The 16002-nt window shown below is 41.0% G+C and overlaps 1 protein-coding gene across 1 annotated transcript; it reads left to right on the forward strand.

The window, feature by feature from the left end:
- The first annotated feature begins 1455 nt into the window (after nucleotides 1-1455).
- LOC122041778 (phospholipase A1-II 5-like) lies at nucleotides 1456-2052 on the forward strand. The gene has a single exon (XM_042601579.1). The coding sequence runs from the start codon at nucleotides 1456-1458 to the stop codon at nucleotides 2050-2052; it is 597 nt and encodes a 198-aa protein (XP_042457513.1).
- The last annotated feature ends 13950 nt before the right edge of the window (nucleotides 2053-16002 follow it).

A 16002-nucleotide genomic window follows, 5' to 3' on the forward strand; every position in this document is an offset into this window, starting at 1 on the left:
GTCGACTATCATTTTACTCGTCGCTCGCTTGAGGTTTTACCGCCCGCTCGACATCTGTCCGGTTATTGACTTGGTACTATTTTTCGTAGTCCACTCGGCAATGTTACTATCTCATGTGACACCATTACTATAGTGACTGCTCGCGTGACATTATACGATAAGTTTAGCGATTTGATTATCTAGAGTGAATCAGTCTTTGCGATAGACTGTCTAGTCAGTCAGACTTGCGCCTCCTTCGACTAGACTTGAGGGGAAGACTTATGATGTGGATGTAAGTTAGGACATAGGCAGAATTAGGGAGAAGGAGGGGGCATTTGGATCCTTTGACACATTAAGGGTTTTAGTGCTTATAAAGTGCACTGTTCGCACGAGATGCGAGGAAGCTCAGTTCGTGTTTTTGGTCCGCCGCCAGGAGGACCTTCTTCCTCCCTTTCTCATCGGCGCTGACGCCGGCTGCCGATCGCTCCTCTCCTCTACCTCCTTTCATCAAGCCTCTTCACTCTAGCGCCGCCACCAAGAGGAGGAGGGGAGGATTTTCTGCAGTCGCCCTCGCAACGACATCGACTGGGGTCACCTCGCCACCTCTGCCATAGATTGCCCGATCCACCAGCAGTGCTTGCCCCTCCAAGTCGCTCCCGGCCGACACCGCCGGTGCTCCTCCCCTCACCGGCGCTGACGCTGTTGAGGAGGATCGTCGCTACCTCCAGCGAGCATTGCCGGCAGCGTGCGCTGCCCCTGGCGAGCGCCGCCTCCGGCGGGTGCTGCCGCCAGCAGTCGCTGCCACCTCCTCCCGCGGCTACAGCCGCTGTCTCCAGTGGATGCTGTCACCTTTCGGGCAATCGCCGCCTGCGTATTGTTTGTTTGCTCCGGCCTTCAAGTCGAGAGAACATTCGGCCTACGAGCCGATGTGATTCTGGCCATCGAGCCATTGTATTTCGCTCTTCGTACTACTATTATGATTATAAGTTACTGGTATTATTCGGCCTGGGTGCCGTGTGCTGGCCTACGAGCTGCTGTCATATCTCGACCTACGTGTCATATTCTGGATCCATGCTGCACCAGATTCCATGTTGTCGCCCATAGATCTGGCTCCTCAGCTGGATTACACCCATCTACTCATTAAGGCCATGATAACTCGATTGGCATCGCAATCAGCTCACTAACTCATCCGAGGGCGCTCCCCTAGGTCAGGGTACATCACCGTATTCATCTTGTATTTATTTTATTGTTCTGTTGTTATTCGGCTGCTAATATATGTTCGTGGGACTCGCCTCGAGCATCGAGGTACCAGAGACCGGGGCAACCCAGTCGCTGACTGCAGGTAGCGTCGACCGGAGGTCTTCCGATGACTTGGTCAACACAAAAGACAGATCACCAGTCAGGTCATAGAGATGTGGTCAACATTCTAGACACGTCGTTCCGACAATTCCGTCTTCTCAGCTTCCTGACAGGATCATGTACAAAGATCAGAATCCGTCCATCATCTGCGTCGGCCACAGCCTCGGCGGCTCCCTCGCCATAGTCAGTGCTTTTGATATAGCGAACAGCAGACTGTCCAAGATCAACGGCAATGATCATATTCAGGTATGCGTTGTGGCATTTGATTGCCCTAGAGTTGGGAATCCGGCGTTCAATGACGCCTTGGAAAAACTGGTGAAGATAAATGTTTTAAGAACCAACAATATTAAGGACATTGTCGCCTATTGGCCGCCGTGTGATGGCTACATCGACACCGGTAAAATTTTGCACATTAATTCTGAGGAATCAGCGTTCTTGAAGAGTAAGCAAGACTACGGAGGAGATTTGCTTGCAAAAATAGCTCAGTGGCACTCGCTTCAAGTGATTCTACACACCGTGATCGGATGGAGCACAGAATTCGACAACGACTCCGAGCTTGTGAAGGCGAGACTGCCGCTGGTGAACAGGTCAGCGGGGCATTTGAAGGCTGAGCAGAGAGTGCTTGAGGGGTGGTGGGTAGAGAAAAACAAAGGGATGGTTTACGATAAGGAAAAGGGCATATGGTATGAGAGACCAGTGCCGTGGAACGAATAGTTGAGCCAATAACTTGTGGCCGGCCGCCCGGCCGATCGGTGGTTGATCGGTGGCTAGTTCATAATTAAGTGTTTATGTTCTCTTGTGCTATCTATCTAGCTTGGTTATGGTGATCTAGAATAAAGCATGTAAAATACGGCATCCAAATAATAAATAAAATAATAAGGTTATATGAAAAATAATCTTATTTGATTTTTCAGAAATTTTTAGAAATTTTCTAGAATTTAAACGGAGTTCGTATGAGCCATTTAAGAGGATAAAACTATCTGACGTAGAGAAGCCTATTTGGAATACCATTTAAGTGGAAGTTGATTAAAGAGTAAACATAGACTTAATTAAAGCTAACCTAAGGTTAGATTAATTAACCTAGATATAAACCTAGCTTTCCTCTTCCTCCACTTAACCGATGCACGCCTCCTCCTCCTCTCCCGATCACGTTGGTTTTTCCCTTTCTCTCATGCACGTCGCCGGCGCCGGAGCCATCGATGTGATGGCTGCCGTAACCCTAAGACGTCAACGCTCTTCTGCTGCCAGCCGTCGTCGATCTCCACTGCTGGTTCCTTCCTACAACCGGCTGAGTCCATGCCCTAGCTTCTTTGCCGCCATCGTCGCCTCCCTCGTCGCCATCGCCGGTCGCCATTCACGGTTCCTCATCGACACCACTTATCTTCCTCCCCTCTCCTAGTTGCGGACACCAGGAGCTATCCGGAAGTCAAGCCCTTTGGCTGTGCTCTAGCCCTAGATCACCTTTGCACGGATTGGCTCTCGGCCAAGAAGGTGAACTCGACCCCTAGCTTGGATCTTCCTTCGTCGTGTTTGCGAGTTGTGCCTTCGACCGTCGGAACACTCGGTCCCAGCCATTCCTTGGCCTGACGAGAAGTGTCTGGCCATGAGAAGGTATGGTTGCCTCCTTACCCTCCCTCACTCTGTTCTTGTCCAATTGTTGATCGCTATTGACCACCGATGGGTGTACTGGGTTGCAGATCCTTAGTTGTGGCGATCCTGGTTGCGTGAAGGATTATTGCTCGGGTTCTCCACTGGACAGGGTTACTGATTGCGACAGGGGTCAGTAACTCCTGTTCCTCACCGCTGCAATTGGAAGGGAAGCTACTGCCAATTTAGATCTGGGTAAGGGGTAAGACGTGCTTAATGTTAGGTTGGTAGAGATTTCATCTCATATTCTGTTTGGGTATTGTAATTAGTTGTTTGGCTAACTAATGTAGTTTCAGCCATCACTAGTTGCCGACGATCCACAGTTCAGTCCATCATTTCTGGAAGCCACTTTCCTCAACTGTGAGTCCACAAAGGAAGCTTCCTATTAGGGTGAGTTGTTGGAATTAGTTTATATTTAGCTTAAGTTGAGTTGAGTATGGAATGATTATGAATAGTTGTGATTATTATAGTTTGGGTTAATTGAGTTAGATGAATTAAGTAGAATTGATTCATGATGCCTAATTGATTTAAGACAAGGATTAAATGATATATTAATTGAGGATTAATTGATATATGATTGATTATATTAGCTGGATTGTTAGTTTGTATCTTGATGGATAATTGAAGCATGTTAACAAGAAGGGTTAACTAATTGAATTGAATTAAATCATATGGGGATTGGGTGTGAAAGAAGTGTTGGAGCAGTAAAGGGAATTAAAATACTGATTCCTAATCGGATTGGGATTAGGATTAGCTATTTGGATTATGATATTACTTAGAAGTATTATGTATTATGTGTTGCAGGATACTAGTCGGAGACACATCTCGATGCGGCATTATTTGTTACGATCGACAGATAAAGGCGGGTACTTCTTACTTTACTTCTTTAGTATATGTTGATCTTAGTGCATGAGCTATCTTTAGATAGAAACTGTGTTTACCTTGACTCCACTCTTATTTTTCCTACATTTGATACTTCCACTCAATCTTTGAGCTACTTGTTTTTGTATCTATATAGTCTCTCGTTGTTATCCATTATATTTAGCAGATACCGGACGCCCGATACTAGTTACTAGATACTGGATATATAGATACCAGATACCATGTTTACTTGCTTTGATTGCTATTTATTCATGTTACTTATTGAGCATGCTGGCTTCATATAGCATACATATTTCTGTTTATATATATATGATGACTACTGCATTTTATGCATCATGTCATTGCATGCATTTGCCGGCGACTTTGGCTCCCTTATGGTTGAGACGGTCGTTGGCCAGGGTCGTACGCTCGGCCACTCATGGGTAGTGGTAGCTGGAGCGTGCCGCTTGTCCTATCGTGCCCCCACTCGCACACTCATGGGTAGTGATAGCTAGAGTCGCGGGCAGCATGGACCTCCATCGCAGACGTAGCTATTCAGCTACTATGCAACTGTCCTCTCGACCACTCGAGGGTAGTGGTAGCTGGAGTGGTGTACAGTCTGTCATTGTCCCGACCTCTTGACCATACAGGAGTCATGGTGCAGAGGGGTGGGCGGGAGTGACCATCCGTGCATACACTGTTATTATTATATCTGTTGATTGCTTACTTATGCTGCTATTGCCTATTTATGCCGCTGTTGCTTACTTATGCTGATATGCTCACATAGGTTGAGATATATACCTGAGGTATGTGTTTAGACATTGATGTACTTATTGGTAGTATACCTCACATGATTCTCTTATAGTTATGAGCAGTACCGTAGTAGGTCTGTACTATTCCCAACCTTATTAGCCTAGGATATGGTTTCAGGTATGGACATTTACTATGATATCACTTTATTATCTGCTATATTCCCTACGAGATTGTATATCTTTATATCTCTAGTTCTTTACTATACTCATACACTATCTGTCTATTACCCGCTGAGTCTTTATACTCACCACCCCGTAAACTGGTTATTTCGCCAGGTAGCAGGTAAAGGATTTATGGAGTCACTTGGAGGTTTTGTCCGCCAGTCCTACATCACATTCGAGGATGATCTTATGATTTTGGTATTCCTTACGCTATTTGTATTTTGGTTTTATACTTGTATTTGTATATTCTGTTATTTGGAGTATTGGTTGTGGTATCTTATGTTTGGTTTGTTAATATTGTGTCAAGCCAAGCTGGCTCGCTGTTAGTTGTGCTGTTGTTTTATGTTCTTTACTTTTATGATCTCCGCTGTGTTATGTTTCAGCCGTGTGGGTTGCTATTAAAACTGCGTGGTTATGTTTTTATACAGCCATGTGGGCTATTGTATACTACTGATGAGTATGTCTGTGGTTATATGTAGTTATACTTCATATTGTCATCGGTACAGGGGAGATGCTGCCGAAATTTTGTCGGTAGGGACTCCTCTGGGGCGTGATAATTTATTGGTATCAGAGCCACAGGTTTACGAGACCTATTTTCTTTTAGATTTTCGTGATTTGATTTTTCGATGTGACTTTTCGAGTTTTGGGACTAGGCAGTGGCAGGAATCTCCAAGTATAGGAGGTATGTTTGTTTACTGTTATCATACACTTCTGTTTGTACATGCATAGTTGTCTATCATAGTTATGACATGTATTAGTATTCTTTTGTTAGTACCTATCTAGTTGGTTGTAGCATACATCACATGTGTTGGGTCAATCACTGATCACGGTTGACTCTACTGGAGATCAAGGATTACAGTCTCATGGGATTTCTTTTACCATACCACCAATATTATTAGTTTTTGTTATCACTAGGTTGGTAGTGGATAGTATTTGCTAAATATCATGTTGGCTTGTTAGTTGAGTATCGATTTACTCATGTTGGTTCGGTCAGCAGAGGACCGATTTATTTTTGGCAGTTTGGTCAGTAGAGGACCAATTTACTCTTGTTGTTTCAGTTAGTAGAGGATTGATTTACCTTTGTTGACTTGATCAGTAGAAGGCTGATCCATTCTTGTCGGTGTGGTTAGTAGAGTACTGAGTACTTTTATTAGTTCGGTCAGTAGAGGACCGAATTACTCTATTTTCATGAAGATTCAGACCTTTGGGTTATTTATGTCTGGTTAGATAACCTAGAAGACACATTTGAGTACATGATTGTACAGACGTAGAATGGACTGAATTAGCCACATACCATTGTCGGCTGGATTAGTCTATAGAGGATCATGTAACCTATTTCATGGGGACTTTGACCATGGATTATATGTATCTGGTTAAGTAACCTAGAAGGTACGTTCAGTTAGATGACCCCACTGATGTGGAAAAGTGTAGCTCTACCTGCGTAACACTTACGAGATACAATCGTTACCTGGTTGTATAACTTGGTGAGTACATTTAGGTATATGACTTGTACTGGTACGGAAAATATGATGTTAGTTGCGTATCCTTTACATGATCAGGCACCATGTGAAGGAAGATGCAGAAGACGATTTATAGGAGCAGAGTATCTCTTGTTGATGATTCGGAAATGCTCTAGAGAGATAGTATTTCTCTACCTCCTTCGGTTTAGCTTGTCAGGAGTTCTTGAACCGGGAAAGGAGGAATCGCGGTATAATGGTTTATAGGGCGATAATCAGTTGGCTCGTCTAGCGCTGTTCCTTGGGAGGTTCTAACTCATGGACCGATTGGATATGGGTAGATATCCTCGATGGCATATATAGATATATGATCTATAGTGATGTAGTGTATGTGGTGTTAGTTGCTTAACACCTACAAAGTCCCACCATTATCGAGTGGAAATATCATATGATAATCTTCGAGGAGCAGAGTGACGATTGACAATTATGTCGGTTAGTTATTTGTTGATGGTGCTCCTTTACCCTTGTGTCCACTGCTCATCACTAAAGGTTATTGAACCTCAGGTGGAGCAATCGTAGTATGATGGGTTGCAAGACAATGTTTAGTCGTCTCAGCTAACATTGTCTCTATAAGTAGCTCAAGACCTTGAGCACATGATCATTTACTGAAAGTCTTGAAGTCTATGTGTTAGATCAGGATGTTCGATATTTTATCGACATTTATCGGAAGACATTTTACGATACGACTATGAAAGTTGTGGAGATATTCTCTTGATGGGTAGACTTTTAGTCAGGAGGTTGAGTAACCCTTTGGATTTTGGATCATCATTCCCTTACGGTGGATTTTTGGATATTTGAATGGATGAGATTAGACATACTCTTTAGATATTTTTGAATAAGATGAGTAGAGTTTTGTATACTCATATCTCATGGATTGATGGTATTTCTACCATTTGGAGAGTTGTTGGTCATTGATCAGGAAATTAAGGGGTGCCCTTGAATTTCAGTTGTGATACACTTTTGGTAGGATGGTGATACATTTCTACATCTTGATTGTAGCTCATGATGAGAGCAAGATCAATGGGAAATTAGACTGGTGAGTACATGACTAATCTGTCTCACTAAAGATATACGATAATAAATTTTCCCACCAGATATGATCCCTGTAGTGGTCCAACATAGACGTGCAATGTTGAACCAAGTTGGATATTTATATTTGTTGGCAGTGAGTGTTGAAGGATGGATGCCTTTGTGCAGGAGGTTATCATTTGTTGACGATCTATTCATGGATATTGTTGGTGATCAAATTACGGACCTATTGCTAGTGATCTTACGGTAGAGAATATCCGTTGTACGGATATTATGAGTCTTTGGTTTTACCATTTAGGCTTATAACGCCTTAGATGTTTTCATGGACTCGGTGAATTTGGTATTCTTAGGGTATTTTGATCAGTGATGTTGTCTTCAGTGACAATATTGTGATCTATTCCAGATCCGAGATGGATCACGTACACCATCTTCGCATAATTCTAGAGATGTTTCGACGGGAACATCTATATGCGAAGTTCAGCAGTGCGTATTTTGATGTCTTCTGTGAGATTTATGGAACACATGGTCACCAGTAGAGGTACACCTATGGATCCACAGAAGATAGAAGCGGTTACCAGTTGGGAGTAGTCGTAGTCTATGTAGGAGACTCGCAGTTTCCTTGGTCTGGATGGATATTACTGGAGATTGGTTGAGGGTGTATTCAGCATTATGCTATTGACTAGACTGTCTAGGAAAGGAATGGATCTTTCCTGGATAGATACTTATAAGATCAGTTTCAGGAGTTGAAATGAAAAGTTGTTAACTACACTCGTCTAGTATTACTTTTTAGTGTAGATGGATTGTACTCTACATAGATGTATCATATCGAGGTTTGGAGCCATTTCGATGTAGCATGAGCAGAGTAGTCTTATGCCAGTAGACAGAATTCTCGAGTAACGGGAATGAGATTCTTTATTTCTGTGGGAGGTTATGTGTGTTCCTGAGTCACTTCTTATCTGAGAAGAGTTATTGCAGGAAACACCTCGATATGGATTTGTGATACATTTGGGTGACACCTGATGTATAAGGTCTTGAAGTGTTCCGATAGGTGGAGTGACATGAAGGAAGATATCGCGGAGTTGTAGCTTGATGTCTAGCATGTCAGCAAGTGGATACTGAGCATCAGAGACTAGAAAGATTATTTCAGTAGATTCGGATATTGGAATGGAAATGAGAGCATGATATGATGGACTTTGTTATGAGATTACCCAAGACGTAGAGAGGATATGATACGATTTGGGTAATCGTTAGTTGTTGATTAGCTTTGTTCACTTTCTACCAATCCATAGGGCGGACTCTTTAGATCGCTTAGCAGGGTTATACTGTAGAGAGATTACTGGATCTCATGGTATATCTCTGAGTATTGTACCGAATGGAGATCCATGATTCACATCACGGTAGTGGTATATTTTACAATAGACTTTGGATTCAGAGCTTCACTTTAGTATAGATTTTCACCCTTAGACAGATGGGCAGTCTGAGTGCACTATATAGATGATAAAGGATTTATTGATAGTGTGCATTATGGATTTCAGATGTAATTGATTTACCCATAGTGGGCTAGGTTGCAGTGTGGGAGTAGCGAAAGCTAGATGAGCTCATAACCCACTGAGTCATCCCTTGCTGTTGGAAATTTGTTAATGATACTTGGATTGAATAGTTTATGAGTGTGATGCTTGGTTGTTACCCTTGGATGAGGATCCCTGAGTTGAGAAGTAAATTTGGAGACCAAATTTTTAATAGTGGGGGAGAATGTAAAATACGGCACCCAAATAATAAATGAAATAATATGGTTATTTGAGAAATAATGTTATTAGATTTTTCAGGAATTTTTAGAAATTTCTAGAATTTAAACGGAGTTCGTATGAGCCATTTAAGAGGATAAAGCTATCCGGCATAGAGAAACCTGTTTGGAATACCATTAAAGTGGAAGTTGATTAAGGAGTAAACATAGACTTAATTAAAGCTAACATAAGGTTAGATTAATTAACCTAGATATAAACCTAGCTTTCCTCTTCCTCCACTCAACCGATGCACGCCTCCTCCTCCTCTCCCGATCACGCTGGTTTTTTCCTTTCTCTCACGCACGTCGCCGGCGCCGGTGCCGTCGATGCGATGGCCGCCACAACCCTAAGACGTTAATGCTCTTCTGTTGCCAGTCGTCGTCGATCTCCACTGCCGGTTCCTTTCTTCAACCGGCTGAGTTCGTGCCCTAGCTTCTCTATCGCCATCGTCGCCATCGCCAGTCGTCATTCACGGTTCCTCATCGACACCACTTCTCTTCCTCCCCTCTCTTGGCCGCGGACACCAGGAGCTCGTCAGAAGTCGAGCCCTTTGGATGTGCTCTAGCCCTAGATCACCTTTGCACGGATTGGCTCTCGGTCCAGAAGGTGAACCCGATCCCTAGCTTGGATCTTCCTTCGCCGCGTTTGCGAGTTGTGCCTTCGACCGTCAGAACACTCAGTCCCAGCCATTCCTTGGCCTGACGAGAAGTGTCTGGCCACGAGAAGGTATGGTTGCCTCCTTACCCTCCCTCGCTCTGTTCTTGTCCAATTGTTGATCGCTATTGACCACCGATGGGTGTACTGGGTTGCAAATCCTTAGTTACGGCGATCCCGGTTGCGTGAAGGATTACTGCTCGGGTTCTCCACTGGACAGGGTTACTGATTGCGGCAGGGGTTAGCAACTCCTGTCCTCACCGCTACAATTGGAAGGGAAGTTACTGCTAATTTAGATCTAGGTAAGGGGTAAGACGTGCTTAATGTTAGGTTGGTAGAGATTTCATCTCATATTCTGTTTGGGTATTGTAATTAGTTGTTTGGCTAATTGATGTAGTTTCAGCCAGCACTAGTTGTCGACGATCCACAGTTCAGTCCATCATTTCTGAAGCCACTTTCCTCAGCTGTGAGTCCACAAAGGAAGCTTCCTATTAGGGTGAGTTGTTGGAATTAGTTTATATTTAGCTTAAGCTGAGTTGAGTATGGAATGGTTATGAATAGTTGAGATTATTATAGTTTGGGTTAATTGAGTTAGATGAATTAAGTAGAATTGATTCATGATGCCTAGTTGATTTAAGACAAGGATTAAATGATATATTAATTGAGGATTAATTGATACATGATTGATTATATTAGCTAGATTATTGGTTTGTATCTTGATGGATATTGAAGCATGTTAACAAGAAGGGTTAACTAATTGAATTTAATTAAATCATAAGGGGATTAGGTGTGAAAGAAGAGTTGGAGCAGTAAAGGGAATTAAAATATTGATTCCTAATCGGATTGGGATTAGGATTAGCTATTTGGATTATGATATTACTTAGCAGTATTATGTATTCTGTGTTGCAAGATACTAGTCGAAGACACATCTCGATGCGACATTATTTGTTATGATCGACAGATAAAGACGGGTACTTCTTGCTTTACCTCTTTAGTATATGTTGATCTTAGTGCATGAGCTATCTTTAGATAGAAACTGTTTTTACCTTGACTCAACTCTTATTTTTTCTGCGTTTGATACTTCCACTCAATCTTTGAGCTACTTGTTTCTGTATCTATATAGTCTCTCGTTGTTATCCATGATATTTAGCAGATACCGAACACCCGATACTAGTTACTAGATACTGGATATATAGATACCAGATACCATGTTTACTTGCTTTGACTGCTATTTATTCGTGTTTCTTATTGAGCATGCTAGTTTCATGTAGCATACCTGCTTCTGTTTATATATATATAATGACTGCTGCATTTTGCGCATCATGTCATTGCATGCATTTGCCGACGACTTTGGCTCCCTTGTGGTTGAGACGGTCGTTGGCCAGGGCCGCACGCTCGACCACTCATAGGTAGTGGTAGATGGAGCGTGTCGCTTGTCCTATCGTGCCCCTCACTCGCACACTCATGGGTAGTGATATCTAGAGTCGCGAGCAGCATGGACTCCCGTCGCAGACGTAGCTGTTCAGCTACTATGCAACTGTCCCCTCGGCCACTCGAGAATAGTGGTAGCTGGAGTGGTGTACAGTCTATCATTGTCCCGGCCTCTCGACCATACAGGGGTCATGGTGCAGAGGGGTGGGCGGGAGTGACCATCCGTGCATACACTGTTATTATTATATCTGCTGATTGCTTACTTATGCTGCTATTGCTTATTTATGCTGCTGTTGCTTACTTATGCTGATATACTCACATAGGTTGAGATATATACCTGAGGTATGTGTTTAGACATTGATGTACTTATTGGTAGTATACCTCACATGATGCTCTTGTAGTTATGAGCAGTACCGTAGTAGGTTTGTACTATTCCCGACCTTACTAACCTAGGATATGGTTTCAGATATGGACATTTACTATGATATCACTTTATTATTTGTTATATTCCCTACGAGACTGTATACCTTTGTATCTCTAGTTCTTTACTATACTCATGCACTATCTGTCTATTACCCACTGAGTCTTTATACTCACCACCTCGTAAATTGGTTATTTCGCCAGGTAGCAGGTAAAGAATTTACGGAGTCACCTGGAGGTCCTGTCCGTCAGTCCCACGCCACATTCGAGGATGATCTTATGATTTTGGTATTCCTTACGCTATTTTTATTTTGGTTTTATACTTGTGCTTGTATTTGTGTATTATGTTATTTGGAGTATTAGTTGTGGTATCTTGTGTTTGGTTTGTTAATATTGTGTCAAGCCAAGTTGGCTCGCAGTTAGTTGTGTTGTTGTTTTATGTTCTTTATTTTGTGATCTCGGCTGTGTTATGTTTCAGCCATGTGGGTTGCTATTAAAACTGCGTGGTTGTGTTATTTATCCAGCCGTGTGGGCTATTGTATACTGCTGATGAGTATGTCTGTGGTTATATGTACTTATGCTTTATATTATCACCAGTACAGGGGAGATGTTGCCGAAATTTTGTCGGTAGGAACTCCTCTGGGGGCATAACAAAGCATCTGCGCGGATGCATGCTTATACGTATGTAGATCTGCGTGTGTGTATTGTATTATATTGTATTGTATTGTATTTATCCATCTATAAGTGCATGAGAGTAAATACATCAACACATATAAATACAGGTGGGTCAAGGTTGACCGGACACCTGGTATTGAGAAGTCCAAGTAGGTCAAAGGATTGATCGGATACTTGGTACACGGAAATCTAGATGGGACAAGGGTGACCGGACATCTGGTGGAAAGAAGTCCAAGTGGATCATGAAGGACTGGATATTTGGCATGAGACGGTAAATCTAAATGGGTCAAGGAGGACCGCACTTGGTGATCAGGAGTCCAATGAGAAGTTGGCAAAGAGAAAGTCCAAATGGGTCAAAAGTTGACCGAACACTTAGCGGTCGTAAGTCCAATAGGGAGTTGGCATGGAACTAGGAAGTTCAAACGTAGTAAACTTTCGAAAGCCATAACTTTTGATTCGGATATCGGAATGAGGTGATCTCAAATGTGAAACGAAACTCGTTTCAAGCTCTACACATTTTTATACTTGCTGATCGATTGGCTAATCGATTAGGGGTCAATCGATCAGTCAATTTGTTGGTTGATGCGATTTGGTGCAGAAATTGTCTTGATCAATTGGGTAATTGATCAAAACTTCCCCAATCGATTGGGAGAGTTTCTGAGCGAACAGTGAGCTTCTGAATTGAGTAGTTGATCGATTAAAAGTTGTCAATCGATTAGCCGATCGATTGAGCTCAGTTTTTCTCACGAGAACACGAGGCATACGGAATCGATTGGTCAATTGATTCCGGATTTTCTACAAAGAGCACAGAGGCGCTCTGAATCGATCGGTCGATCGATTCAAGTCTCCCCAATCAATTGGTCAATCGATTGAGATTCGACCATTGCTCATGATGTAGGTGATGGACGGTTGCGATGGATGGAATGTGATGTGGCAATTGATTAGGACGAAGCCCAATCGATTGGGAGCACAATATATAGCCGTTGCGAGCGATTTCCTCAGCAGCTTTTCGCCCGATTGTTCTCCGAAAACTTCACATGATTTCTCCATTGCTTCTTCACTAGTTCTTGAAGGCTCTTGGATAAAAGTGCTAGTGCACTTCAAAGATTCAAGAAGCAACAACAAGCAACAAGTAAGCAAGAAGAAATAGTGTTCATTTATATTCTTGTGTTTTTCTTCTTGCGTGTGTTGTATTTTGTTGTGTGAGTTTGTACGAGGCTTCTCTGCCTCCGACTGCGATCGAGAAGGAGTGTTTTTATTAGTGGAGAGCATGTCATGTGTGGATCCTTGGATTAGTCACCTCTTCTTGAGGTGGATACCAAGTAAATCCTAATGCTATGTTTACTCTCAAGTGCGGATAAAGAAAGGAAAGGAATCTATGGTGGAAAATTATTCTCGGAGGAAGAGAAGAGAAAGGGTAAAGAAATCTCTTCCTTTCACTACAAGAAAAACCCTCATAGACATCGGTTTTCCACCGTTGTCTATTAGAAAATCGACCGATGTCTATGAAGGCGATGTAAAAAGTCTGTCATTTTAGACATCGTGTTATAACCGGTGTAGTATCACTTAACGACACCGATTTTCAAATCGGTTATGAACCGGTGTAGTATCACTTAACGACACCATTTTAGAAACGGTGTAAAACCGATGTAATGTATGTTAATAACACCAATTTTGGCAGCGGTATACGACCGATGTAATATTAGTTAATGACACTGATTTTAGCAGCGGTGGAAAACCGATGTAATATCAGTATTGTTTAATGACATAGATTCGATTTCCGAAATAGAGAAAACTAATATCATCACCAAGCAAATCATAAAATTAAGTTAATATTATTAATTCACTGAGAAAATCACAAATAAATATGCACCAATGTATCTAAACACACCAAGTCAATATTCATATAACCAACACATAAATATTCTTCTTACAATATAAAAAGATAATAGATATTGTGCATATCAAGTCAGTATCCACAAATTACACATAACTATTCTTCTTACAACATCAAAAGGTAATATATATTGTACACATCAAGTCCATATCCACAAATTACATTCCATAAAAATGCATGCATCCTCCAAAGCTTTCAAAAATCGAATACCTTTTATAATCAAATGTAATCTAGCATATATTCAGCCCACTCGAACCACACTTTATCAATTTCAATTGTTGAGTACTTGAGATTTGTAAACGGTAAAAACACATAAATAATATATTAGTAAAATCAAGTACTAATCACTTTGCAAAGACATTTTTCGAAAGCAAACTTTGAGAATGCAACAATAAAGCTCTATGTTAGTCTTAGAAAGCAAAATGAAATTCTCCCTACACTAATAGGATACCTCAATAAATGTGAGCAACTACATAAATATAGAGCCAGATAAAATACAACAACATTACCATACAAAAGCTATTCATCAATTCACATGACTTCTTTACATAAAGAATTGTTGAATATCCAAATCTAAGAAGTGATTTGCCTCAAAATAGTTAACTAGTTCGAAATGATATTATAGGTATTACATTGAATTTGTATATATTGTACTAGATTGCGACAAGGAAAACAACATAATGATCCTTTATTTATGTATCATTCTAGAAGCATCAAATTTCAATCTAGAAAGAAGAGGACTATAAGAATGCCTAGAAAAAAGTAACAACAAAACTGTTACGTTGAAGACCAATGAGATCAAAAGACCATATTCAATATCAGTGAAAAAAGAATTTTAAGGGGATCATGGCCAAATTACTTACTCATTCTTTCCAGCTTCTCAATTTGCTCTCGAATAGCCTCAGGATCCTTTTTCAAGATGTCAACCTCACACACCTTCTTCCTTTCTTTCTTGTTCTATCATAGAAAATATGTTAAGGTTAGAAAAATAAACACAATCATAGGATTTAAAAGATGATTGTTTATCACAGTCCACACTACTATAAAGTCAAATGAAACAAAATGACAAAGTTGAGAGAGGACTCAACCACAGAGAAATCACATATATAGATATGTACATATAAATATACATGCATACTAAGTAGGAATAACCATGTATGACAAGATATTAAACTCATTTGATAAAGTTATAATATTAATTAATAGAAATTTGAGTCTTATAACAAAACATGATGAGAAATAACCAACATTATTATTTGTGGCAGTTTAATGTTAGAGCAAAAAACTAGTACTTAAAATAATAAATAAAAATATATCATCAGATTTTTTTTAGTTTTTCTTTCTAGAACCTTTTATGATATTTCTCTTATTTCTAGGTAAACCTCAACTCATTACATGACTATTGACACAACTTGAATAGTACCCACAATAAACACTCATTTTCAGGTCAAAAAGAAGGTCATTACCATCGAGAAGCAATGTTATTAAGAAATGGAGAATTAAAAGTATCATCAAGAAAATGGTTTCATTAATTTATAGCATCTCAAATGTAGAAATGCCAATGATACCTTTCTAAGAGGATGATCATTGGGTAGGAAGCTTCCTATCATTTTCCCATACACTTCACATGTTGAGAAGTGAATGACGCGCTTGTTGTTTTCTGAGCAATACCTAACTTGCACATGCCACAATAAACTAAATCAATACCAAAGAAGAGTACAAAAAAAAACCAATTGGAAATAAACAAGCCCAGGGGTCTCAAAACTAACAACTGG

This window comes from Zingiber officinale, chromosome 1B, assembly GCF_018446385.1.
Source record: "Zingiber officinale cultivar Zhangliang chromosome 1B, Zo_v1.1, whole genome shotgun sequence".
NCBI lineage: Eukaryota > Viridiplantae > Streptophyta > Magnoliopsida > Zingiberales > Zingiberaceae > Zingiber > Zingiber officinale.

Excerpts from the sequence above, each read along its gene's own strand:
- LOC122041778 (XM_042601579.1), top strand. The coding sequence starts at position 1,456 with ATGTACAAAGATCAGAATCCGTCCATCATCTGCGTCGGCCACAGCCTC.